The sequence below is a fragment of the Meriones unguiculatus genome, chromosome 3 (assembly GCF_030254825.1).
Source record: "Meriones unguiculatus strain TT.TT164.6M chromosome 3, Bangor_MerUng_6.1, whole genome shotgun sequence".
NCBI classification, from domain to species: Eukaryota; Metazoa; Chordata; class Mammalia; order Rodentia; family Muridae; genus Meriones; species Meriones unguiculatus.
Genome location: NC_083351.1, coordinates 575182 through 602073, shown reverse-complemented (window position 1 = coordinate 602073; position 26892 = coordinate 575182). Strand labels below are relative to the sequence as shown.

Below are 26892 nucleotides of genomic sequence, written 5' to 3'. Positions count from 1 at the left end.
TACAGAACCCTTCAAAACTTCCAGTTGGGTGGGGCATGCTAGCCCAGGACTTTAATCCCAGCACTCAGGGAGACAGAGGCAGGCAGATGTCTGTGAGTTGGAGGCCAGCCTGGTCTACAAAGTGATTCTACGATAGCCAAGGCTACACAGAGAAACCCTGTCTCGAAAAACCTGAAAAACAAACAAAAACCCAGTTGGTTTAAGTAAACACTTTCGAGAAGTATTGTCATAGTGTCAACTTTAAAATCTAACAGTAAAACTACTTGCCCTGTTTCAATGTGTCAAAGACAAAATTTACAAGAACTTACTCAGCTTTGTGATTCTGCAATTAGAATGAACAGAAACAAACAAACAAAAAACCACGGAGGATGGCGGTACACATCCCTGATCCCAGCACTCAGAGGCAAGAGGATTTCTGAGTTCAAGGCAAGGTCTACATACTGAACCTTGTGTCAAAGCAAAACGATAACAAAAAACCCAACCCCTCCCAAAGGCCAAGCAGAAAAGGCTGGTTTTAAAAACAAAAAGGCTGAGGAAACGGAATCGTTTCAATGCTTTTTTCTTGTAGAAGGGACTTCCTCTTCCTGACAGACGCTACCTAGCCGATCTGGGAATTCGGCTTCCTGAGTCCTGAGTATGTCAGAAGACTTGTTTTTCCATTTGACAGTATGACCGTCCAGCGAGACTCCACTCTGCGAGGCCTAGCACGACTTAGCGCAAACCCGAGTTTGACGGGTAAAAACAAATGTCTGGCTGCGGAAGTGGATGTCGCCAGCGTTAAGGCTGCCCGGCCTGATGGCGACGCCTGGAGGTAGTCCGGGCCGCCAACGGGGAGGAGCAAGGAGACCCACCGCCTAGTGCAACCCCACAGCCGGCCCACAGCCGGAGCCGCCTGGGCGGGTCGGCTCGAGCTACACCCTAGGGCGGCGCCGGACGCTGCTCCGCCTTCAGCCTCCGGGTCGTGCGTCACTAGCAGGAGCCAACTCGGCGAGGACGGGCGCTTCCGGTGCGTGCAGGGTGCCATTCGGGTGGGAGGAGGGAGAGGCCGCCTGCGGTTTGCCGTCGTGCCGTTACGTGCATCCGCGGAGGAAGTGACGACATCCTGACGCGCGCTGGGCCCTGTTTCTTCTCCGACTCCGGGATCGGCGGCGGCGGTGGCGGCGGCTGTGGCGGCGCAGGGGTGAGTGGCGGCGGGAGATGAGATGCGGGTTGACGGGCGCTCCCGAGGGGTCGCGCCGAGCGACACGCTGCTGCCGCGCCCAGTCGTGCGCCGCACAGAACGAGGGCAGCAGAGGCGGCAGGCCCCGCGCTCCCCGGAGCCGGCCCCGACCTCAGGTTTGCGCGACTGAACCCTTAAAAAAAAAAAAACAGTAGGACCCCGTCCGGGCTGCCAGTGTCTGACAGTCCACCTCGATCTTACCTGTCACCCAGGCCTCCTGCAGCCTGGGACGCTCTAACACAACCTTTGACACCTAAGCAGTGTGTTGGGTGCGAGGCACTGAAGTAAGACCTTTGACCCGGATGGTCTTTGATCCTAGAACAGTGCCTGTACGTGGATGGTGATTGCGTTTTACGGAATAGTGAACCGAGGTGAACTGAGTTGCCCAAAACCTTACAGGCACGACAGAAGACATCATATGCAGGCAGAATCCTTCTTACCTAACGAGACTCCTGGGGGACTTATCTGAAATACTAATGATTAGACTTAAGTGTTCGGAACGACAGAGCGACAGACCATAGCTTTCTGTGTCCCGAGGTTGCTTGAATTATTTTTCTTTTTGCAGTGTTTTAACTCAAATGGGTGATGAAAAGGACTCTTGGAAAGTGAAAACGTTAGATGAAATTCTCCAGGAAAAGAAACGAAGGAAAGAACAAGAGGAGAAAGCAGAGATAAAACGCTTAAAAAATGTAAGCTATGTTTTTTAAGTAAGTGGCTTTCTTAAAGGAGATTTAATTTCTTTGCCCTCATTTTTCCATTAGAACAACGCTTCTTCGGTGAAGTTCTTTTGTACTTCCAAATGTCACAGGTGAGCCCAAAATCTATTCTGAATTAACAAAAACATTCATATGCTCAGTTGACATTGAAGGTAGATTGATAACACTGAAGTTGTATCTAAATGAGAATATTTCCTTAAAAAAGAAAATGTTCTGGATCTAGAATCAATAGTGCCACCTGACTAATTTTTCTCATTTCATTGTTAGCACATTCATAATACAATTTCCAAGCATTTTTAATAGAGAGGGGAGTTTTCTTGGAATTAAAATGAGTGCTTTGTAATTACCTTGGTTTGGATGATGACAAACTCAGAGTTTTCAAGTGACTAGATAAGACACATTGATATAAGTACTTTTGATAAGATTAATAAGAGATCATTTTGAAATGTGTATGTAAGTCCCGTATGATTTATTTGATATGTAAGAGTCCTACTCAGGTCTTAATTTTGGCTCATAAAAACTAACATTCTTGGCACAGAATCTCATGTCACTTTTCATATATGGTGCTTTAGACATTCTGTTCTCAGATTTCATGTTACAAGAAAAAGGTGATGTTGCTGGTCATGGTGGCGCACATCTGTAATCCCAGCGCTCTGGGAGGCAGAGGCAGGTGGATCTCTGTGAGATCAAGGCTAGCCTGGTCTACAAAGTCAGTCTGGGACAGCCAACACTCTACAGAGAAACCCTGTCTTGAAAAAACAAAAAATAAAAATAAAAATGTGATGTTAATTACATGAGTTAAACAAAAGTTTTTATATTTTCTAATGTCTTTATTCAAAGTGAATATTTAAAGTTGGTTAACAAAGTTCAGTTATCATTAAAGATATCTTTAGGCTGTACAACTTTTAATCCTAACACTCAGGAACTCAGGAGACTGAGGCAGTCAGATCTCTTGAGTTCAAAGCCAGCCAGTGCTATATTGTGAGACTCTTTCTTAAAGAAAAGATGTTTTGTAAGGTAAGGTAACCTCAGCGTTGAGGAGACTGAGGCAGGTTTTTAGTTCAATGGCAGCCTGAGCTATGTAACAAGATATTTTTCAAAGATTAGAAAAAGAGGAAAGGTTATCTATAAGGAAAATGACTTAAGGGTTTGTTTTTGTTTGCTTCTTAGTCTGATGACCGGGATTCCAAAAGGGATTCCCTTGAGGAGGGGGAGCTGAGAGATCACCGAATGGAAATCACGATCAGGAACTCTCCGTATAGAAGAGAGGATTCTATGGAAGACAGGTGAGAGTGTATGGTGTTCTAGTAGTTATGTTTAACCTGTAGCCCACAGGTCACGTGTGCCCCAGGTTAGCTGTGACTGTGTCCCATACAGTGCTGTAAACTACACAAATTTTGTTTTTGCAATTTGATTGGAGAGTAAGGGAGAGTATGTGTGTGTCTGAGTGTGTGTGAGTGATTTCCCCCTCAGAAGCCATAAGATCCCGTAAACCTGGAGTAAAAGGTTGTAAACCTTTTAGAATTAAGCTGGGTGTAGTGGTGCCTCTAAGCCCAGAACTGAGGAGGCAGATGCAGTCAGATCTCTGTGAGTTAGAGGCCAGCCTGGTCTATAGAGTGAGTCCAGGACAGCCAGGGCTATACTGAGAAACCCTGTCTCAAAAAACAAACAGGCAAACAAAACAGACAGATTGTTGTGAGATGCTCTAATATGGGTCTTGGGAACTAAACCTGGGTCTTCTTCAGAAGCAGAAAATGCTCTAACTACTGAGCCTTCTCTCTGTTCCCTAGCCTGCCTTTTTCAGTATTACTCTGAAAAAGTTGGGGACTATAGAAAGGGTTTAGTGTTTAAGTTGTTGCTCTTACAGTGGATCCAGGTCTGATTCTAGCAACCATAGCGTTATGGTGGCTCACAACCATCTGTAAGTCCAGTTCCAGAAAACCTGATGCCCCCTTCTGACCTCCATGCATACGTAATGGACATATACGTATATGTAGGAAAACATTCGTACACATAACGAATTTATTTTAAAAATTAAAGTTTTGTATGTTAGGGGTTTTTTGTTAATTTGTGGCAGGTTCTGTCTGTCTAATCCTGGCTGTCCTGGAGTTCACTATATAAATTCTTGAACTCAAAAATCTACTTGCCTCTGCTTCCCAAGTGCTGAGGTTCAAAAGTGTGTACCACCATGCCGGGCTGTTTAAAATTTGTATTTTGACTTTAAAGTTTTCCTGATATGTGAGGTTGCTTTTGTGTGGAGTCAGTTACCATGAAAACAAAATGAGCATGCATTCCTTTCTTTGTAGTAATTCTTCAATCAAGCAAAGATAATTTAGATAATACATTTAAATGTTTATCCTGCATTGTAAGTCTACAGTTGTAAAAGGAATCCAAAGGTAAATTCAGGGGCCCACTAACAGCAGTATTCATGCCAACATGTGTGTCTGATGACAGTTTCAGTGTTGTGATGCCTTGTCATTTGTTTTTCTTTAACTAAAGGAAATAAAATTAAGTTAAAATAGCATAGTTCTGAAACGCTCAGGATCTTGGTGTTAAAGAATTAATTGAAGGAACTGTTAAATGGCTTTGGTAAAGTTGATAAAATTCAATAAGGCCTTTGGCAACCTTATTGAAGCATAAATAACTAAGTTAATTGCAAATAACATTTTGACTTTGCTGTGAAACCATCACCACAATCAAGAAAATGAATAAATGGACATAATCCTCCCTAAAGAAAAGCTTTTTCCTCCTCCTCCTCCTTTCTTCTTCTTCTTCTTCTTCCTCCTTCTTCTTCTTCTTCTTCTTCTTCTTCTTCTTTCTTCTTCTTCTTTCTTCTTTCTTCTTTTTCTTTCTTCTTCTTCTTCGAAACTGGGATTCTCTGTGTAGCCCTGGCTGTCCTGGAACTCACTCTGAAGACCAGGCGGGCCTTGAACTCACAGAGATCCGTCTGCCTCTGCCTCCCAAGTGTTGGGATTAAAAGTGTGTAACAGCACTGCCCTGCAAGAAAGGCATTTTTATTCTACAGACCATATTGATTTCTCATATTTTTCATGTGACTCTTAAAATGTCTTCAATTTCCATTTTTCTTAAATGATGGTGTTGAACTGTATCCTATGGAATAATGCTGGCTTTGGTGTGCTCTGGGTTCCCGTACTTGTCATCATGGTGTCTCTCATCTGTCTCAGAGGAGAGGAAGATGATTCTCTGGCCATCAAACCACCCCAGCAAATGTCTCGGAAGGAAAAAGCCCATCACAGAAAGGATGAGAAAAGAAAAGAGAAGCGGAGGCACCGTAGCCATTCAGCAGAGGGAGGTATGAGAGGCTTTGTTTTTTAGCTACAGCTGTTTGTTTCCTCTGTCATGATCTGCCTTTTTCAGAGTGTACCTAAAAATGAAGATGAAAGGAATTTTATCCAAAAGTATAAGCCCATTGTGGACTTTTTAGAATAACTCTTCTGATATATGTGTTTTCTTCTCTCTCCTTGTAAAAAATGGGTGTTGGGGTCAAGTCCCATTTGACTTGAGAGGTTTGTTCTTGTGCCAGTGCCAAGAGATTCTGGTTTTTTGGTGTTTTTTTTTTTTTTTAAAGATTTGTTTATGTATGTATATGAATACTCTTATTTGTATGTGTGCCTGCATGACAGAAGAGGGTATCAGATTCTATTATAGATGGTGTAAGCCACCATGTAGTTGGTTCTGGTTTTTGTTTGTTTGGTCTAAATAACATTTCTTAAAAGCAATATCTGCCCTCCCCCATCAGCCTCCTAAATTCTGGGCTTACATGTATTTTCTACATTCCTGGCTACCAATGGTTCTCACAGGTACTAGGAAAACAGACCCTAAGCCCTATATAAATCTTATTATTGTAAGTGCAGTTGCTAATGTGGTTTTATAACATGATGTAGAAATACATTAAAAGGAACAGTTTTGTTCTGTATTGTGTATGAATACTGGTTTTCTAAAGTTCTGAAAATTGTGTATGTGTTAGAGTGCTTTCTGCTCTTGCAGAGGATCTGGATTTGGTTTTTAGCACTCACATGGGACATCCTTCAGCCATCTGTAACTCAAATGTCAGGGGATACAATATGCCCCAACTGCCAAGACACCTGCATGCACATACATCACATAAATCTCATTCATGCAAGTACCCATGTATGCCATATGTGAGTCTGAAGAAGACATCAGATCCCGGGAGTTAAAGTTACATGTGCTTGGAATCAAACACAGGTCCTCTGGAAGAACAGCAAGCACTCTCTTTTTTGTTTTGTTTTTTTGAGACAGGGTTTCTCTGTGTAGCCCTGGCTGTCCTGGACTCACTTTGTAGACCAGGCTGGCCTCGAATTCACAGAGATCTGCCTGCCTTTACTTCCCAAATGCCAGGATTAGAGGCATGCGCCCCCAAGTCTGGCTTAGCAAGCACTCTAACTGCAGATTGAATCTCTAGTCCCATTATTTCTTTCTTGATCTTATTTTAAGTTTAAACTTTTGAGTGAAACTTAAAGTAAATTGAGTCTCTTTACATGATGCTCAAATCTCATTAGGGAAGCATGCCAGAGTGAAAGAGAAAGAGAGAGAACATGAACGTCGGAAACGCCACCGAGAAGAACAAGACAAAGCTCGCAGAGAATGGGAAAGACAGAAGAGGAGGGAAATGGCAAGAGAACATTCCAGGAGGGAGAGGTGAGAGCTGCACAGCTACTACGGCGGCTGCGGCACTGCGAAGCTCGGCTTAGTGTGCTCAGTGTGGGAGGGTATTGCAGAGGTTGAAGACCCTTGTTAGTTACTCTTCTCATGCTGTGACAAAACGCCTTACAAAACAAACTTAAGGAAGGAAGGATTTATATTGGTTCTCGGTTCAAGGGTGCACCCATCATGGAAGGAGCATGAGACGCTGCAGTCAGGAAAAAAAATAATAAATGTTGATCATTATTGTTCTTTCTTATTTTATTTCTTATTTTTTATTCCTTCTGGGACCCAAGATTATTGAATGGTGAGACCCACGTTAAAGTGTGTCCACCTCAAAACAGTCTAGAAACTCCCTTATTATTTTACCCAGAGATTTGGGTACAGTATTAACTGACAGAAGTTACCAGAAAGGAATTCAGGCATGGAGGATGAAGAATGAGCCAGATAGGAAGTAGTGGAGTTAGAAAGGGAGGTGCAGTGGGAAGATTGGTGCTTTGTGACTAACTCTGACCCCCTGTGGCACTGGGGAGTGAGGCAGGTTCTGTTTTACAAGAACATGGAGTCTGTTGCCTTTTCAGTGCTGGGTCAGTTTGAAACCGTGGTACAGTGCAGTGTAGGCTGGGCATGTGCATGCCTTAAATCTCAGGGCTGAAGAGGCAGAGGCAGCCACACCTCTTTGGATTTGAAGCCAACCTGGCAAAAGTCTGAGCCAGCTATGGCTACAAAGTGAGACCTTGTTAAAAAGGAAAGAGAGGGAGAGAAAGAACATTTAAAAAAAGAAAAGGAAGCAAGCAAGGAAGCACGCTAGCTATCAGAATCCTAGAGGAAGTCACTCTGTCTCAGTCTGAATCCTGTCACAAGTTGGTGCTTAAGAGAGACTGATGAGAATGTTTTGTTTTAGTTTCCTTTCTCGTTACGATAAAATACTCTGACAAAGCAACTTCAGGGAGAAGGGACTTATTTGTTTCACAGTTTCAGGGTACAGTTCAGTCAGTGTCTAGAAACTGAACCAGCTAGACATACTACATTCATAGGAGCACAGAGTGGGCTGGAGAGATGGCTCAGCAGTTAAGAGCACTGGCAGCTCTTTCAGAGGTCCTGAGTTCAATTCCCAGCACCCACATGATAGCTCAGAACTATCTGCAATGGACTCTGATTCTCTCTTCTTATGTGCATGAAACCATATGCATAAATAAATAAATAAAAAGGTCAGAAAATAATAAGTTAAAGCATGCACATTAGTTTTCAGCTCACCTTCTCCATTCTTCAAGATCCTCTTTACGTCTTGTGTGTTTGTTTCTAATTATGTGTGTATGTGTGTAGAAATGCTTGTGTATGTGAGTGCAGGTGCCCTCAGATGTCAGAAGTGTGTGCTCTGGAGCTGGACTGACAGGTGGTTGTGAGCTGCCTGTTGTGGATGCAAACGCCACAAAAGCAGTAAGCATTCTTAGCCACTAGGCCATCTCTTCAGCACCACTTTTCCACTCCTCAGTGATTCCACCCAGAAGAGCTGCATCTTCTGACTACAACTAAGTATTCATTATAAAGCCGGGCAGTGGTGGCACACGCCTTTAATCCTAGCACTTGGGAGGCAGAGGCAGGTGAGTGGTCTACAGAGCTAGTTTCATAACAGCCAAGGCTATACAGAGAAACCCTGTCTTGAAAAACCAAAACCAAAAAAGCAAAAAAATCATATTTGTTATATTCCCCCAAAGACGTACCCATAGGCTAATCTAATCTAGAGAGTCCCTCACTGAGATTGCTCTCTCAGCTAGTTCTCCATTGTGAAAAACCAACATTCAAAGCTAACCATTACACAGTTCATGGTTTGTTCAGAAGCAGGGACTTCCAGAGGAAGTCTGTGTCAAACTCACCTTTGACTGAGCTAGCCTAGGACAGTGAAGGAGATTTCGTAGAGTGGCTGATCTGGCCTGGGATAGCTAGGAAAGCAGATGCATAGGGTTTTATGCATCCACTGGACACAGGCTCTGGATTTTCTCTGCAGAGTGGGACTGAGTAATAAGGAAGGAGCTCTTCAGGGACCTGACAGTTACTCAGGACAACAGACGCAGGGCTTTCTTTTCCAGCAGTTCTCTGTGAGCTTCCACTGAGGAGCATCACCTGTTCAGCTCCATGTATATTCTCTGGACTAGGTTACACTGAGTTCAGGGAAAGTTTGGAAAGTTGAATGAGGAGGATAGAGGTGTTGACCATTCTCAGCAGGCAGCACTGAAACACACAGCATAGGATGAAAGTGTAAACAGTCGTTGGTACTCACCAGGCAGTGGTAGCACACACCTTTTAACTCCGGAACTTGGGGGGCAGAGGCAGGCAGATCTCTGAGTTTGAGGTAAGTTTCAGGTCAGCCAGGACTACACAGAGAAACCTGTCTTGAAAAAAACAAAACAACTGTTGGTTCTCACTGAAGCACTTTGTGTACTCAGGAGTCAGCCTGGGGCTGTTAGTGGCTGACTGTACGCTCCAGTGTGCAGAGTGCCCACCATTTCTTTTAGAGATGGAGGGTGCTTTGTCCAGGAGGTGAGCTCAGGGAGAAGTGGAGCTTGGTAGGTTAAGTTTGAGCATCTGTGTAGTTTTCCTTTTCTTTTTTTTTTTTCTTTCTTTTTTTTTTTTTTTTTTTAAGGTAAAACAAGAAAGAAAGGAAACATGTTAACAGATTTCTGGATAAGCCTAAGTCTTTCTGTCTTCTCCTCTACCATATCTGTGCTTTAAAAACCCCCTAGAGGATAGTGTGAGAACTGAGGGTGAGAACAACAGACACAGACCTACACGAGGCCCTACACGAGGATCAGAAATCCAAAGTCATCCTGGGCAACACAGTGTGAGCCTGAAGCCAGCCTGGGATACAAGATTCAAAAGGGGGATGAGGGCCTAGAGAGATGATTCCGCAGTTAAGAGCATTTGTTGATCTTGCAGAAGACTAGAGCTCAATTCCCAGCATCTGCATGGTGGCTCACAATCACCTGCGACTACAGTTAGAGGGATCTAATACCCTCTCTGACCTCCACAGGCACCAGGCATGCATGTGGCACATAGACACGTGTGCAAAACGTTCATGCACATAAAATGAATTCATTTAAAAGAAGATCATGTAGACTGCAGGGGCGACATGTCCAGGGATCTTGCCTTGGAGAGCTCAGGGCCTAGCTCACATGTGGAATGTATTCAATAGAATAGTGGTAGTTATCCTCTTAGAAGGACAGACAGGAAAGGAGGGAGGAGTCTCTGTGGCCTGTGCGGGGCAGCGCCCACAGCGGCGTGTATACCTTCTGTAATAGGAGCTCTAGGAGCAGAGACAGACAGAGGGTGGCTCCTGAGCAGTGGCTCAACACTTCCCAGATGGGCTTTCAAGTCTGGGTATCCGCATCCCAAGTAACGTTCCAAGCAGAGGGGACACAGAGTTACCAGAGGCATCTGCACTTGCTGTCAGGGTGGTGGCAGTGGGGCCAGGAGGTTAGCCCTGCGCTGTGTAGCAAAAATCTCAGCTGGGAATTGTGTGTCTGGCACAGCTTTTTACAAAAGTAAAAGGAGAATAGAGACATTTTTTAGTAAACGGGGACTGGTGGACTTGATGGTTTACACCCTTGGAAGTAGTAAGGAAGACCTTAAAGATGAGCTTCTGGCTGGAAATGGTGACTGTGCAGGTCAGCAGTAGAGTTTTTGTGCAACCACTACTGGAAAGGCAGAGGTAGGTGGATCTTTGAGTTTGAGACCAGCCTAGTTTACATACTGAGACCCAGGCCAGCCTCAGCTACGTTGTGAGACCTCTCAGCCCCATACTTCCCCAGTAAATAGTATAGTCTTGTATTCCCAGCTTGTACGGGCTTAGGCAGAAGGATTACTGAACGTTTAAGGCCAGTCCAGTAGACATTGTAAAGCCCTAACTAACAAAAAGTTAAAAGTACCATGAATTTAAATAACATATCAGGTGTTTATACTTAAAATCAAAGAAGAAATTAAAACACAGAACTCAAGAGGCATAGAGCCTTTTGGCTAGCCATAGGAACGTGGAAAATGCTGAATTCAGCCACCTGAACGTGTTTCAGGGCCTCATAAGTCTCCTGATACTTGTCTTGTTTTCAGGCAGCCAGCTCCTCTGCTGTCCCTATCACATTCAAGCTTACACTGTTTCAAGCTGGGTCAGGAAGTGGCCCAAGGTCCATCTGCCCAGACTTTGGTGAAGAAATGTGTCTTGGGGCCATGGCTGCATCCCCACTTTCTCAGGAGGTCTTTCTAACTCCTTTGAAGCCTTTATTTGTGTGCTCCTGGTCTACTGGCTCTGCCCTGGGCTCTCTTGCATACTTAGGGACCTGCGTGCTGTGTTTTCCTCGAGCTTCCAATGGAAGCAGCATGTTTGGAATCTGAGATGATGGCCTCTTCTCATGCTCTCCTCTTCCTGCTTGAGGGTATGCACATTTGGTCCCAACACCTAAGAAGCCATTTGTGAGTTTACAGTGTGCAAATACACTACATGACTGAGCAGGAAACGAATAACCTGACCTAAGAAATTTCTGTCAGGCATTGTGGCACATGCCTCTAATCTCAGCACCTGGGATGCAGGGGCAGGCAGTTCTCCGAGTTCAAGCCCAGCCTGGTTGACAGAGCAAGCTCCAGGAAAGCCAGGACTACACAGAGATACCTTGTCTCAGTTACCTCCCTTACCCCACCCCCCCAAAAAAAAAGAAAAGGAAAAGAGCCTTCCCATGGGGTAGGAACATAACCTGGTGTGCTTTTTCCAGGGACCGCCTGGAGCAGTTAGAGAGGAAGAGGGAGCGGGAACGCAAGATGAGGGAGCAACAGAAGGAACAGCGGGAACAGAAGGAGCGGGAACGGAGGGCAGAGGAGCGCCGCAAAGAGAGAGAGGCTCGCAGGGAAGGTAGGAGAGAGGGGCCACCCTCTCTATCTGTGGGTCCTCTCCTTGGGCTACTCTGAGGGGACTGACAGTGGTACCCGAGATTTCATTCACAAATGGCTTGTCCTGACAGAGTGCTGTGTTGTGACTACTTTGACTGGGCTTTGGGAAAGACACTCTGAAGGGAGGCAGAAAGGGGCAGTTCTTGGCCCCTTTGCTTTTTAAAACCCATTTCCATTTTCATCCTTTCTAAATTTCATGGCAGTGTATGTTTCCCATTTTAAAGATTTATTTTTATTTTGTGTTTATGAGTGTTTTGCTTGCATTCTATATGTCTGTGTATCAAGTGTGTGGGTGGTCCTTAGAGATCTGAAAAGAGCGTCAGATCTCCTGGGACTGGAGCTTCTTTCTGTGTGGGTGTTAAACTCATGTCACTTTCCTTTTGAAGGCTGGCTGACAGGAGAGGCTCACTTGTCTTGCTCTTTATATACTGTATATTAGTGTGATAGTCATGGCATTGGAGCCGGATTCCATCTTTGTCCCTTACTCCTGCTTAGTGTCATCCTTTGCATCACTGAACTCTTTCCCTCTGTTTTATTTTCTCTTTAGTTTTGTTTATTTTATCTTATGTGCATGAGTGTTTTGTTTGCATGTACCTCTGTGCACGTGTGTGCCTGGTGCTCTAGGAGGTGGCCAGCCTCTAGCTAGGTGCTGGGCATTAACCCTGTGTCATTAACAAGAACAGCAAGTGTTCTTAACCACTGAGCCAGCTCTCCAGCTCTTTTTTTTAAAGCCAGATTTTTGAATTCATTTCTCATTTTGTGTGTGTGTATGTGCTATATCTGGCTTTTGTTTGTTTGTGTGGTTACCATGAGGACACATCCAACATTCTAAAGTTATGACAGATTTGAAGCGATACTAGTTTCACTTCAGTAACTTGCAAATTCTGTTTCTTTTATCCCTCTGAAGCCAATTTAGTTGGTCCTGTCCAGAAAAAAATGCATCTGTGAATGTTGTATATTTAAACTAGTACCTAACAAAGAACTACAAACAGTTGTTACCTTACACTGGAAAGCAGGAAAGCAGTTTCGTTGTATTGTGTCTCCTGGGTTTTGAATTCATCCTTCTTGTATTATGTTAAGCAGAATGAATGTTAACATTCATTTCTTCTGAAAAATGTGAATTTCAGCAGTTAATTTCTTTAGGTGAACTCTCAGTTCCTCTTTAATCCTTACTGGACTCAATAATTTCAGGTTGATCTGTTGCTGTCCTGCAGGTCTCTTTGGTCTCAGTATTTTTCTTCAGTGGTTTTGCTTGCTGTTTCTTAGGTTCCATAGTTTTCATTGCTTTGTCTTTCAGTTCACTGAGTCTGTTTTCTGCCTCCTCAGATCTGCTGAAGGGTCCTTAGAGTGGGTGAGATGTTTCCACGGTGAATCTTTCAGGTCTCCATCTCCCCTCTCTCCCTCTCTTCCTTTCCCTTTCTCTCTTTTTCTCTCTCCATCTCCCTCTCTTTCTCTCTTCCTCTTTGAGCCAGGGTCTCAAATTAGTCCAGATGGCCTAGAATTCACTGAGAATCCTGGTATGGCATTGAATTCTCAACAATCATTCTTCCTCAGGCTCGTATATCCTGGGATTATGGTATCATCAGTGGGGTTTCCTGTTTGTTGTTTATTGGGATTTTCATGTTCATGGCACCATTTCCTTTTTTGCTGCATCTGTCGGCCTTCCTGCTCGGATGGAAAAATATCCTGGGTCTTGGAAGCACAGGAACCACATAGCTCTGAGGGGAGAAGGTATCCCAAGGGAAGGGCATCCTGAGACACAGGAACCACACTGGTCTGAGAGGAGGCCTCCTTAGCAGAGGCCTTGCAGCTCCCAGGTGAGGGCATCCCCAGCTGAGCTGAGGAGCTCATGAGCCTCAGCCCCCATCCACTTCTTCACTTCTTCTCTTCTTCTCTTCTTGGTTTCTTCTGATGAGAGAGTCACACCAGGCAGCAAATCTCACAAAAGAGATTTATTGGGAGGTTCCAGGATATGGAGGGATGAATCCAGGTTTGGTTGCCTCTGCTCCTGGGAAAGGTCAGCAGGGAATTAAACAAAGGGCAGGGCTTTTATGGGATTTCTTAGGGGATGGAGCTTTTCAGGATAGAGATTCCCAAAGTGAAGATTGGTGGGATTTCAAGTCCTAAACTTTGGGAACTCAGGGATTGGTAGGTTGTCCTGTTCAGGGATTGTTGTAAAAAGTTATTAATATTTACTATGGGTTTAACTTCTGTAACGCTGCTGTTAATCCTCAGCAGCTGTATAACCAAATCACCACACAGAGACTGGGTTTTTAGTTAACCTAGAACACAATGCTGGGCAATATTTACTGCCTCCTAAACCTCCAAGCCCACAGTTTCCTAACATTTAGATTTCCCACATTATACTTGCTTTTTGTGAAATCTTAGGTCTGGTTCATGCTCCAAGTCCTCCAAGCTCTCTCCTCCCACTCTGCTCTCCTCGCGCTCTCCTCTCCTCGAGCTCCTCCTCCTTCTCGCCCCTTCCTGTTCTCTAGCTTCTCCCCTCTTTCCTGTCCTCTGGCTCCTCCCATTGCACAACATTGTATCTAGTTGCTTTATTTGTGTCCTGTTTACACAAGAGTTGAGACAGGATGCTTACAGTGAGTATCACAATGCGATATCCAGATTGAAACCAGAGAGTTGGGGGTGGGGAAATCAGCATTTGAATTAACAAGGTTAAGGCATATACATTTTAAAAGAACATTATACCAACAAGGGATTGGTGGGTTTTTTTCACACCGTTTTCCCTGCATTGGCCCATGGGTTAGGACGGGAAAACCTTCCCTGTACAGGCAGCCTTGGCTGAGGCGCCATCACTGCTGGGCTGCTTGGAGAGGCTGGAGAGGAGGTGTGCCACCACGGACAGCCCCGTGGTGGTGCTTCAGGGTGGCTGCAGGCTGAGCAGGTGCTGCTCTTTGACAGTCCCTGCTGCAGTGCACTCGGTGACTACATCTTTACTACTTTGAGCATCTTTAAAATAGTTGTCTTAAAGTCTTGGTTTTTGTTTGTGTTCATGAAGGCGTTTCAAAGAAAACAGTGATCTAAGGAGTCCTGTTCATAGAGTAGAGGCATAGGACAATACCCTCAGTCTTGCTTTGACTTCATGCCTTAGTGGATAGGGCTCTGGAGGCTAATTGAACCCCAGGTTCAGGAGTCCACTTTCCTCCTGTGGTCCAGCCTGAGGCAGGTAGGACAGCACAGTTTCTGTATACTTCTGAGTCATTCCTGGGCAACCAGCATGGCAGTATGTGTCTTGGACGTACCTCCATTAGCCTTCTTCTCATCCTAGGCCATGCAGCAGGTAGGTTCTTTGCTAGAGAGGTCAAGCATGTGGACCATCATACCACCACATGGACGGCAGCCACACATCTTGTCTGAAGTGGGATGTGGACTGCTGACTCACTCTCTTCCATTCCCCCAGAGCCGTTTCTGTAGGTGCCTGCAGGCTGCTCTGTATTGGCATATCCCATCACACCTGCATTGGGCTGGTTAACTTTTTCCTTTGATGGGGACAAACTTGCTGTTTCTTTCGATGTCTTGTGGGTGTGGGTTTTGTCTTTTTTTTGTTGTTTGTTTGTTTGCTTGTTTGTATTTTGAGACAGGGTCCATACATAGCCCTGTCTGTCCTGAAATTCACTCTGTAGACTAGGCTGGCCTCCCACTCAAAGAGATCCACCTGCCTCTGCCTCCCCCGTGCCAGGAGTAAAGTTGTTTGCTTTTGTTTGTTTGGTTGGTTGGTTGGTGTCTTGGTCAGGGTTGCTATTGCTGTGGTGAAGCACTATGACCAAAGCAGCTTGAGGAGGAAAGGATTTATTCAGTTCACACTTCCACATTACAGTGCATCATTAAAGGAAGTAAAGACAGGAACGCAACAGGCCGGGAACCTAGAGGCAGGAGCTGATTGCAGAGGCCATGGAGGAGTGCTGCTTTCTGGCTTGTTTCTCATGGCTTGCTCAGCCTGCTTTCTTATAGAACCCAGGACCACCAGCCTAGGATGGCACCGCCCACAATGGGGTGGGCCTTTCCCCATCAATCACTAATTAAGAAAATGTTCTTGCCTACAGCCCGTTATGTAATCATTTTCTTTTTTGTATTTTTATTTTTATTTTTTTTTTCCTCCATTTATTTAATCACTTTACATGCAGATCCCAGCCCCTCCCTCCTCTGCTCCCGGTCCCACTCCTTCTGCCCCCTCCTCCCATTTTTCTCTCTTCTTCCTCCCAGAGAAGGGGAGGCCCCCAATTGGTACCAATCTGCCCTGGTGTCTCAAATTGAAATTACCTTCCGACAAATGATTGTCTTGTGTCAATCATCCAGCACAGTTGTTTTTTTGTTGTTATTGTTGTTGTCATTCGGTTTTTTTTGGGGGGGGTTATTTGTTTGTTTGTTTTATTTTTTTAAGGTAGGGTCTCTATGTAACTCTGGCTGTCCAAGAGCCCACTGTGTTCACCAAGCTTGCCTCCACCTCTGCCTCTGTCTGCTGGGATTAAAAGCATGCACGACCTTGCAGGGATGCTGGGTCTTATTTGTTTGTTAATTAACTTGAATGTTTGTCGTCACTATGAGGTCAAGCCCTCCTCAGGGCTTGCTGTGACTGTGTTGTGAGTGTTGGTATTGTCTGTACTGACAGTTGACCTAGCTCATGCCGGTCTCTGGGAATATAGTCACTTTCTAGCTTCCCCTGTGTATACAAATGCCTTAATGTACATATCTTTAAATATCTAGCTTGTAAAAGAGAAAAAGAAAAAAACAGAAGTGGGCACAAGTACTTGGCCCTTACAGACACCCTAACCAGAGTCGGTGTAGTCTCAATAGCCTGTGTACTTGATCCCTCTGGGGCTGCAAACAGCATTGCGAGCATAGGTCCTTGATGATGGGGGGACAAGTCCTTTTCACCTGCAAACTGCTCTGGAACCCAGAATAACTGACTGCCCTGGAGACGGAAGCAGGTGGCTTCTACTATGGTGACAGCTAGGTTGACCAGAATTAACCTGTCACTAGCCAAGCCTGTGCTGGAACTTGAGGTTCCTCAGCTGACGCCAGGGTGCCACGCTGATCACGTAACACAGTCCATGTGGTTGCCGAGATGCTGCCTGACGTATCCACTCTACCATCTTCCCAGAATTCTCTCCTATCTCTGTCTCTGTGACCAGTGAAACCCATTTTAGAAGGTCCCTTGGTCAGCTGATAACGTCCATCTTGGAGCTTTTTCCAAATTAGTTTGGCCTGGAATATTGAGGTTTTTGCTGCTGTGTGGGTCAGGCACCCATGAGCAGCTGTACACAGCATGGAGCCTTGTTGGGAAGGCCAGTCCCAGCAGTATCTCTGTTCTGTTTTGTGCATACAGTCTCCGCACATCACCGTACCATGAGGGAGGACTACAATGACAAGGGAAAGGTTGGCCACTGGAGCCGCAGCCCTCTACGGCCACCACGAGAGCGCTTTGAGCTGGGAGACAACCGGAAACCAGGTGAGGCCAGTTAAGCATGTCTTTCCTAGGAGATATTTTAACGTGTATGAAAGTTCCATAGTGTAACCTATTATTTTGTATTATCTACTAACCTAAAAGGTTTATTAAAAAAAAAAAAAAACAAAACACACACACACAACAAAAAACACCGTGCTCACAGTAAGGCTGGTCTTTTTAGAAGTTGTTCTTCCAATTAAACTATGTGTGGATGAACTGTTTTCTGTATATAGTGAGGCTGATCATTGTGTAAGCTACATGTAACTTTTGCGTGGTTGTCTTATTTATTTAAAAACATTTTCCATGGCTGGGGATATATATATGTAGTTTGTAGATTGCCTGCCCAGTGTTTGATCCTAAGCACCACATTAAAAAAAAAAAGGCTAGAGAGATGGCTCAGAGGTTAAGAACATTGGTTGTTCTTCCTAAAGGTCCTGAATTCAATTCCCAGCACCCGCATGGTGGCTCATAAGCATCTGTAGTGAGATCTGGTGCACAGACACACATGCAGGTAGAATGCTACATAAATAAAAAGTAAATATTTTTTAAAAAATGAGTATGGTTGAACAGGATGATAGTCCTTGTTCTCAGGAAGTTGAAACAGGAGGACTGGAAGTTCAGTGTCATTCCCTGCTACATAGTAAGCTTTAGACCAGCCTGGGATATATGAGGCCCTGTCTCAAAAAATGAAAAAATAAGACTGGATATCTGGATCAGAGGTTAAGAGCATTTGCTACTCTTGCAAAGGACCTGAATCCTGTTTGCAGCACTCACATGGCAGCTCACGGCTTTTGTAATTTCAGTTCAGGTATATATACATGCAGGAAAACACTCACAAAAATAAATAATTTTAGAAAGAAACAGTAATTTTTTAAAAAACATCTCTCCAAATTCATCTGTGTATGGTTTATTTCACAAGTAAAAGAAGAGAAAATGGAAGAAAGAGACCTATTGTCAGACCTACAGGACATCAGTGACAGTGAGAGGAAAACCAGCTCAGCTGAGTCTTCATCAGGTATCAGAGGCTATCTGGCTGAGGCCTTGATGCTGCTGCCAGAGGAAAGCCAAGATTTAACCTGTGACTGTTTTATTCTGTAGCGGAATCAGGCTCAGGTTCGGAGGAGGAGGAGGAAGAGGAAGAAGAGGAAGAAGAGGAAGAAGGGAGCACCAGTGAAGAATCAGAAGAAGAAGAGGAGGAGGAAGAGGAGGAGGAGGAAGAAGAGACTGGGAGCAACTCTGAGGAGGCCTCAGAGCAGTCTGCGGGTGAGGATCTGGCAGGTCATGTGGATTGTGTTGATGTAAAAGTAGTTTATATTCACCGTGTAGAATTTAGGTAAAGTCCAATGTAAGCACATACCTAAAGACAGTTAGTTGCCTTACTCTGAGAGACTCACAGTGACTCCAAAATTGTGGCTGCTAATGTGGTTCAATGGTAAAGTGCTTGCCTAGTTTGTGTGAGACCCTGGGTTCAATCCCCAATTCCACCAAGAAAATACAGAGCCTTCCCCACCAAATTGGTAAGGACAGTTGCTGCTTTCCATGCCTCTTGCTGACTGTTAGATCAGCCTAATACAGGCTACACTGGCAGTTCCAAGGCCAGTTCTCAGCTCCACACTGATCTGAGCAGACACTTGTTTTCTTTTGCAGAAGAAGTAAGTGATGAAGAAATGAGTGAAGATGAAGAAAGAGAGAATGAAAACCACATCTTGGTTGGTAAGGACCTCTTTGTGGTAGCATCTATCTGTCTCTGTATAGTGATGCTCTGAGCAAGGCTGTGCCTGGTCCTGTTAATACAAACTATCTACAGCATGTAATAACCCCATAAATGCAAGGTTTTCCCCCCTGGAAGCTGTAGAGAACTGCTGCCCTGACAGTGTTGGAGAACAGAGGTAGCAGTCTGAGAGGTGTGATTTCCAGAGGACACACTGTTGATCACTTTGCAGCCTGTGCCCATCATAGCTGACATAGCTTGGCAGAAAACAGCTGTATTTGGATGGCATCCTTCTACATGCCCACTGTGACTTAGATGCTGAGGGAGCTCGGGGTTTTGAGGGAATGAGGTTATGTTGGAGAGCAGTTTCTGGGGTCTGATGACACAAGCACTTTTGTGATATGGGAGACCTGGCCTGTCCTCAAGTAGCTAACAGGGTTGTGGCCTCGTGGACATGAGTTCTGGGCCTACCAACTTCATGTGGTATCTGCCCTTATTTATGAGCCCAGCATCTGGTTCTGGCTCTGCCTAGAACACCAGGACCACAGGCCTTGTGCAGGTACCTTTTCCCATGGATGGCCCCCGTGCTGGCTCTTTCTGTGAAGGACACTGGGCACACCACTGTACAGCCCCAGAGCAGGAGGAGGGTTGTGCTTCTTTCTCCTGTTCTGTACTTAGCTTTAACTTTTAAAGTTCCAGAGTCGCGATTTGACCGAGATTCCGGGGACAGTGACGAAGGGGAGGAAGAAGTGGGTGAGGGGACCCCACAGAGCAGTGCCCCAACGGAAGGAGACTATGTGCCTGACTCTCCAGCCCTGTCGCCCATTGAACTAAAGCAAGAGTTGCCCAAGTACTTGCCAGCCCTGCAGGTCAGGTTCCTCTTCATTCATCCCAAAGCTGGTTCCCTGTGTTGACAATCTCTAGGTTAAGTAGGTGCTACAGAACAGGGCCATGTTTCCGGTGCCGATGTCCCTTCTGAGGTGCTGACCCCCATGCAGTGGTCTGTCTAGTCATGGCGCCGTCCTCTCACAATCCTGACCATCCATGGTCCTCCCTTATACAGGCAGCGCTGTGGGCTCCCTGGGTACCAAGAGCTGTGAGCTGTTTCTTCTGCCTCTGCTTGGTTCCTAGATATGGCAAGGGGTTGCGTTTAAGTACATAGTGCGGCAAACCTTTTTAGGAACATCCTGTGGGGGTGTGGCACTGCCTGAGGATTTAGAGGGTGTGGCCATCCAGCTACTATACCACCTGAGTCCTTGTCACCTGCCTTCCAGTTAGTTGGTGCTTCCAGACAGTTGAGTCTGGTCACAAATCACACAGAGTAGTGGCACCCCAGGGAAGTATTATGGTATGCATGGAAGGTTGTCACTAGGGCCAGGCAGGCCATGTCCCCTCTAGGGTGGCATAGTTCACCAGGCAGAAGATACAGTTGTAATAGAGATGCTTTTGCTGGTACCAGTTTACTTCATACAAAAGTGTTAGGAAGAAGCAGAGAAAAGAACAAGTTGTTTCTGTTCATACCATCCACAGGCATACTCTGCCCTTCTGGGGTCACCTATGCTAGTTCTCCAGGATACCTGAACAAATATGGCTGTTGAGTCCTCATGTCCTACTTCCTCCACAGGGATGCCGGAGTGTAGAGGAATTCCAGTGCCTGAACAGGATTGAAGAAGGCACCTATGGGGTGGTCTACAGAGCAAAGGACAAGAAAACAGGTAGGTCGTCTACTAAGAGAGTGTTAGGGACAGGCCAGCAGAAAGCTCTGCGATGAGTCATTTCTGAGTGATGATGAGTTGATTGCCCCTGCACTGGTTCAAGGTCAACCTTGGGGGTTCTGACAGGCAGTGGTTTCCCTGGAGAGCCTTTCTTGGCCTTTGTGCACACCCTGGAAAGAGTGTTGAGTGCCCTGCCCCTGGCCGCTGGCCTGTGGTCTCTCCCCATGCACTGTCAGCCTGAGGTTGTTAAATGTGGATCCTTACTGCATGGCCCACTGGGTCTTTGGAAGCAACCCTTCCCTCTCCTCGGTGCCACTTCTTGGGCCACTCTATCACTCTACCTCACGCAGACAATGAGTACCTGAGCCTCCTGGTATCTTCAGGGGTCAGTTAGGTCAGCCTAACTGTGGTTCTGTGGGTCATTGTAACAACAGGTGGCGAGTTCCAGAGGTGAGACACAAGGCCAGGGAAATGGCAATAAAAGCAATAAGTGCTTTTATAGACCAGTAACATAGGGCCTTTTTCTTTTCTTTTTTGCAGTGCTGGGATTCTAGACACTCTGCCATTATATTATATAGTTGCCCAGGCTTGTGTTGTTCTGTTGTTACTTTTTTTGATACAGTGTCTCAATATGTATCCCTGGCTGGCTTGTAACTCCCTCTATTGACCAACATGGCCTTGAGCTCACAGAGATCTGCCTCCCCCCACGTGGTGGGGTTAGGGTGTATATACCACCTTGTCTGGCTTCTCACACTCAAGGTCTCCCTGAGTTTGTGCTTGGCCTGGGACTTGTTATATTGACTAGGCTGGCTTTGAACTTGCAGTCCTCCTGAGTGCTCGGATTAGTGTGTGTGCCAGCACACCCAGCCACATTGTGGCTTTTAGTCCCCATTTACATTTCCTGGGGTGCTTGGTTACTTTTTCTTTACATGATTTTTCAATATGTAAATATGAGGAGGTGGGGTTTCATGTGATTAGGAGTACAGACGCCCACAGAAGCCAGTGATGGGGTCCTTAGGCTGTAACTACAGGAAGTTGTAAGCCATCCAGCACAGGTGCTGAGAAACAACTCAGGCCATGTGGAAGCCCAGCAGACACTCTTAACTGCGGAGCCATTTCTCCAGTCCTTTCCAGAATGTTCAGTTTTATTCTCTGGCAATCTTGTACATGTCTGCACTATATCTGACCGTATCCACCCCAGCACATCCCCTCTCACCTTCTTCCCTTTCCTGATTTTATCACTAACGTGGTTCAGTTAGTGCTGCCAGTATATGCCAGGGTGTGGGTCCATCCACTGGAGCACGGACGGCCTGTCGTAGGCCACACCTATGAAGAGACTTGGTTCTCCCTTACCAGGTGCTATCAACTGCCGAGAGCACCTCAGCTGAGGATGGTGTCTCATGAGCCCCTCCTACGTCCGTGTTGACTGTCGACTAGCTTGACCAGCAGCTGCTGTGAGTTTATGAGTGCGGCAACCATGTTGTGTCCAAATGACAGCATTTTACAGTACTCTTCCTCATCCCTCAGCTCTTCCATTATTATTATTATTTGTTTGGGTTTTTTTTTTTTTTTTTTTTTTGAGACAGGGTTTCTCTGTGTAGCCTTGGCCATCCTGGAACTCACTTTGTAGACCAGGCTGACCTTGAACTCACAGAGAGCTGCCTCTGCGTTCCTAAGTGCTGGGATTAAAGGCATGTGCTACCGAGCCCTGCTCAGCTCTTTCTTTCTTTCTTCCTCTTCCATGATGTTTCTTGAACCTTGGAGTGGCGATGGTATAAGTGTCTCATTTGGGCTGAACATTAAACAATCACTTATTCTGATCTCGTGATCAGTTATGAGTCTGCATAAACCACCACTCACTACAAAAGAGGCTTCTCCGACCGCTGATACTTTTTCCCCTCCAGCAGTCTGCATAGCATCTCCCAACCCTATGAAAGCTAGCCAACAGGGGGGAAGCTTCCTCCCTGGTCAATTCCAGCTTGATTTCTTTATGTCCTACATTCAGAGTGTGTGATGTATTCAGCGTACGGTCTTACGGTTATGGTGGGAAACCAAGAGCAGCGCAATAGCCTATGTTTATTTTAGGACTTAGGGGCCTCTTTTCTTCTGTAATGGGCTTTGCGCTTCCCCACCTCTACAAACACTTCAAGTTAAACACACAATTAAGATCCTAGTTCAAAGTTAGGATCCAGGGACTGGAGAGGCAGCTCAGCAGTTAAGAGTACTTGTTATTCTTGCAGAGGACCCGTTTCAGTTCCCAGCATGCATATGCAGTTCATAACTGGCTGCAACTCAAGGTCCAAGGGATCCGGCATTCTCTGATGGTCTCCTTGGGCACGAGGCATGCATGTGATGCAACAAATGTTCGTGCATATGAAATAAAAATGCCTAAATATTCAAAGCTCTCTCACTTAATAGACAGTTTTTCAGTTCTAGGGCTTTTGTGCCTTTAACAGTAGCCATCTCTGAAGGAAGTCCGGGTGGGAACCTGTAAATAGGAGCTGATGCTGTATATAGCAGGGGCTGCTCACTGGCTTGATCCTCATGGCTTGCTCAGCCTGCTTGTAGAACCCACCAACCCAGGGATGCACCACCCACAATGGGCTGGGCCCTCCACCATCAGTCAATAAGAAAATGCCTTACAGCCAGGTGGTGGTAGCACATGCCTTTAATTCCAGCAGAGGGAGGCAGATCTCTGTGAATTCAAGGTCAGCCTGGTCTGCAAAGTGAGTTCCAGGCCAGGCAGGGTTGTCACACATAGAAAGCTTGTCTTGAAAACAAAACAAAACAAAACAAAACAGAACAAAAAAAGGAAATGAAATGAAAAGAAAATGCCTTATGGAGGCATAACTGAGTTTTCTCATTTCAGATGACTCTAGCTTGTGTCAATTTGACATAAAACTAGTCAGGACACTAGTATAGCTATGTAATACCATCTGTAAAAAGAAATGTTTCGATTTTCTTTCTTGGATCCATTTTGTATCCCTTTTGTTTGAGAAGGCTCTGGTACTGTGTTGAACAAGAGGAGAGAGCTGAGCTGGGCACTGCGGCTCACACCATTAATCCCAGCATTAATCCCAGCACTAATCCGAGCACTCGGGGCAGAGCCTCTGAGTTGGAGGCCAGCCAGGGCTACACAGAGAAACCACGTTGAAAGAACAGAGATAGTGGGCTCCCTGTCTTGTTCCTCATACTATGTATATGAGTGTTTTACTTGCATGTTTGTCTGTGAACCATGTGCATGCCTGGTGCCTGAGGAAGCCAGAAGAGGGCGTCAGATCTTCTGAAACTGGAGTTAAAGATGGTTGTAATTGGCTGTGTGAGTGCTGGGAACCATACCTGGGTTTCTGCAAGAGCAGTAAAGTGCTCTTAACTGCTGAGCTATCCCCAACGCCTGGAAATGCTTTTGAGTCTCTCCCACTTAATGTTAATCGTTAAGTGGATAACATTTATCCTTTACTATGTTGAGATTTGTTCCTTCACGAATTTTAACATGAGGGACATTGGATTTTGTCAAAAAGCTTTTTCTTGGCATCAATCAAGATAACCATGTAATTTCTGTTCAAGAGTCCATTTATGTGATTTATAGCACTTAGTGACTTGCATATATTGAATCATCCCTGCATGTTTGGAAGAAAGCCAGTTTGATCATGGTGGATTATTTTTTGATGTGCTCCTGAATTCAGCTTGCTTTTTTTTAAAGACATCCTATCTCTATGTAGCTGTGGCTCTACAGAAACTCTATGTAGACCAGGTTGGCCTTGAAATATTTTTTGTTTTTTTTTAAACAGGATCTCATTTATGTAGCCCAGGCTTGCTGGAACTCACTATATAGACCAGGCTGAACTTGAATTCACAAAGACCTGCCTACCTCTGTCTCCCAAATGCTGAGATTTAAAGGCGTGTACCACCACAGCTGGCCTTCTTTCTTTTCCTTTTTTTTTTTTTCCTTTCTTTTTTTTTTTTTTTTTTTTTTTTTTGAGATATTGTCCCTCTTCTAGCCCAAGCTGTCCTCAAACCCACAGCAACCCTCCTGCCTCAGCTTCTTTAATGTTGGGATTACAAGCATGAGCCACCATGCCAAGATTCCACAATTTTCTTTGCAGATGAAATTGTGGCTCTGAAGCGGTTAAAGATGGAGAAGGAGAAGGAAGGCTTCCCAATCACGTCCCTGAGGGAGATCAACACCATCCTCAAGGCCCAGCACCCCAATATCGTCACTGTCAGAGTAAGGCTCAGCCTCCTCATTGGCACATCCTGCCTGTATGGGAGCTTACCCTGTGAAGGAAAAGGTGGCTTGCTATCCTAGGGTCAGGTGTTAGCACTTCCAAAGACCTCAGCTTCCCAAGATACCTTAGTAGTTGTTTGCTACCCACAGCGAGTGTGTCTTCAGTGTAGTTTTCGAAGAGCCAGTGTTTGTCAGGGGGTGCTGAGGTGGACTGTTCATTCCTAGGAGATTGTGGTGGGAAGCAACATGGACAAGATCTACATTGTGATGAACTATGTCGAACATGACCTCAAGAGCCTAATGGAGACCATGAAGCAGCCCTTCCTGCCAGGTATGCCTGCATGCCACCCTGGATGGGCTGTCCAGTCAGGAGATGAGGGCAGCACCCTGCTCTCTGGCATGCTGTAAGGTATTGGGCCCTTCTAGTGACCCTGTCTTTGAGTGGTGGGTGACCACCTGGGCTGAGGTGTTCCTAGAATAAACTTGCCCCGGAAGTGTAGTTGCTGTGGGTTATACATATAACCCTGGGTCCCTGGGCCCTTTTGCAGGGGTGTTGGGAACTCCTGGGGCAAGGGGAGCATGTGTGTGATCTCGTTTCTCTCACAGGGGAGGTGAAGACCCTGATGATTCAGCTGCTGAGTGGAGTAAAGCACCTCCATGACAACTGGATCCTACACCGAGACCTTAAGACCTCTAACCTCCTGCTAAGCCATGCTGGCATTCTCAAGGTGAGCCCTGGGCCTTCCCACCATGTCCCTAGGAAACCAGCCCACAGCCTGGTCTTACAGCCACTCTGTCTTTGTTACAGGTGGGTGACTTCGGGCTGGCTCGGGAGTATGGTTCACCCCTAAAGGCCTACACCCCTGTTGTGGTGACCCTGTGGTATCGGGCCCCAGAGCTGCTGCTTGGTGCTAAGGTGAGTCTGAAAACCTTCCTCACCCATAGTAGCTCATTCACAGCCGTGGCCGACACGGTCGCAGGCCTGCTGCCATCTGAACGCTTTCCTCTGGACTCTAGGAGTACTCCACGGCTGTGGACATGTGGTCAGTGGGCTGCATCTTCGGAGAACTGCTGACACAGAAACCTCTGTTCCCCGGGAAGTCAGAGATAGATCAGATCAACAAGGTTTTCAAGGTGAATATTGGGCTGGCCTATTTTGGGAACGGTTTGCAGTGTGTATGCAGAACTAGAGCCAGGACTGGAAATCCAGGCCACATTGTGGTCTTTTAGTGGCCTCTCTGAAAGTGACACACAGATAGGCTCTATGGAGGATATGTCTAGTTCAGACATCCTGTTTTTCAGGACCTTGGGACACCCAGTGAGAAAATCTGGCCTGGCTATAATGACCTCCCAGCAGTAAAGAAGATGACCTTCAGCGAGTACCCCTACAACAATCTTCGCAAGCGATTTGGGGCTTTGTTATCAGACCAGGGCTTTGATCTCATGAACAAGTAAGTCTGAGGGTAGCACTGCCTGCAGCCACTGGGCTCCAGGTTGACGCTCTTGCAGAACTGTCCTGGAGCCTGGAAGGCCCAGAATACCAGGTTTTAGGGGACACTGAGGCCCATTGGTCTCACTTTCCATCTCAGTGTAGCCCCACATGTGTCCACCAAGAAAGCAAAAGGGTTCCTCAGTTTGTGAAGGCCATGAATGCCCTGATCCACAGAGCAGGTAGCCACTGTCTGCTACCGTTCTCTCTAGGTTCCTGACATACTACCCTGGGCGGAGGATCAATGCAGAAGACGGCCTCAAGCACGAATATTTCCGAGAGACCCCCCTCCCCATCGACCCCTCCATGTTTCCCACATGGCCAGCCAAGAGCGAACAGCAGAGGGTGAAGCGGGGCACGAGTCCAAGGCCCCCAGAGGGTGGCCTGGGCTACAGCCAGCTGGTGAGGGCTGATGCCAGTCGGGGTTGCCATGGGGGAGGCTGGCTGGGTACAGCGTCCTTATGGTGGTCACCTTACTTCCCAGGGTGATGATGACCTGAAGGACACCGGCTTCCACCTCACCACCACCAACCAGGGAGCCTCAGCTGCTGGCCCCGGCTTCAGCCTCAAGTTCTGAGCTCGGACTGACTTACTGACGTGGCCCAGCCAGGCGGTGGCAGACAGACCCACTGAGCCAGGACAGCTTGTTTCCTTGTTATTTTTTTCCATGTTGTTTAGTTTGGGGCAGGTTGTAAATTTGTAGAATTAAATCACGTTTTCCTTCTGGAA

General features: G+C 46.0%; 2 protein-coding genes across 5 annotated transcripts; one reads left to right on the top strand and one right to left on the bottom strand.

Annotated features, from left to right (window-relative positions):
- Window positions 1-543: 543 nt before the first annotated feature.
- Window positions 544-1634, bottom strand: LOC132653239 (uncharacterized). The gene is made up of 3 exons (XM_060381235.1): window positions 1612-1634; window positions 1421-1534; window positions 544-1352 (listed from the first exon to the last, which is right to left on the bottom strand). Exons 1-3 carry the CDS (start codon window positions 1632-1634, stop codon window positions 599-601), a joined length of 891 nt encoding a protein of 296 aa, XP_060237218.1. The 3' UTR covers window positions 544-598.
- LOC110559987 (cyclin-dependent kinase 11B) lies at window positions 1044-26892 on the top strand. 4 transcript variants are annotated; one of them, XM_021655655.2, is made up of 20 exons: window positions 1044-1180; window positions 1785-1908; window positions 3106-3221; window positions 5121-5248; window positions 6477-6615; window positions 11379-11515; window positions 16901-17023; window positions 17940-18035; window positions 18119-18283; window positions 18668-18733; window positions 19425-19600; window positions 20356-20446; window positions 24553-24674; window positions 24900-25005; window positions 25281-25402; window positions 25483-25590; window positions 25692-25808; window positions 25977-26125; window positions 26376-26565; window positions 26648-26892. In XM_021655655.2, exons 2-20 carry the CDS (start codon window positions 1798-1800, stop codon window positions 26738-26740), a joined length of 2355 nt encoding a protein of 784 aa, XP_021511330.1. In that variant the 5' UTR covers window positions 1044-1180; window positions 1785-1797; the 3' UTR covers window positions 26741-26892. The 4 variants fall into 4 exon arrangements, with proteins under 4 accessions (XP_021511330.1, XP_021511339.1, XP_021511349.1 ...); XM_021655664.2 differs by lacking the exon at window positions 1044-1180 and adding an exon at window positions 1317-1335; XM_021655674.2 differs by lacking the exon at window positions 1044-1180 and adding an exon at window positions 1981-2027.

Excerpts from the sequence above, each read along its gene's own strand:
- LOC110559987 (XM_021655655.2), top strand. The coding sequence starts at position 1,798 with ATGGGTGATGAAAAGGACTCTTGGAAAGTGAAAACGTTAGATGAAATT. Across the intron at positions 18,734-19,424 it reads TGAAAACCACATCTTGGTTG|TTCCAGAGTCGCGATTTGAC; the intron begins GTAAGGACCTCT and ends TAACTTTTAAAG. Across the intron at positions 25,809-25,976 it reads AGATCAACAAGGTTTTCAAG|GACCTTGGGACACCCAGTGA; the intron begins GTGAATATTGGG and ends CCTGTTTTTCAG.
- LOC132653239 (XM_060381235.1), bottom strand. The coding sequence starts at position 1,634 with ATGTCTTCTGTCGTGCCTGTAAG. Across the intron at positions 1,535-1,611 it reads TCTTCTGTCGTGCCTGTAAG|GATCAAAGACCATCCGGGTC; the intron begins GTTTTGGGCAAC and ends GCACTGTTCTAG. Across the intron at positions 1,353-1,420 it reads GCAGGAGGCCTGGGTGACAG|GGTTCAGTCGCGCAAACCTG; the intron begins GTAAGATCGAGG and ends TTTTTTTTTAAG.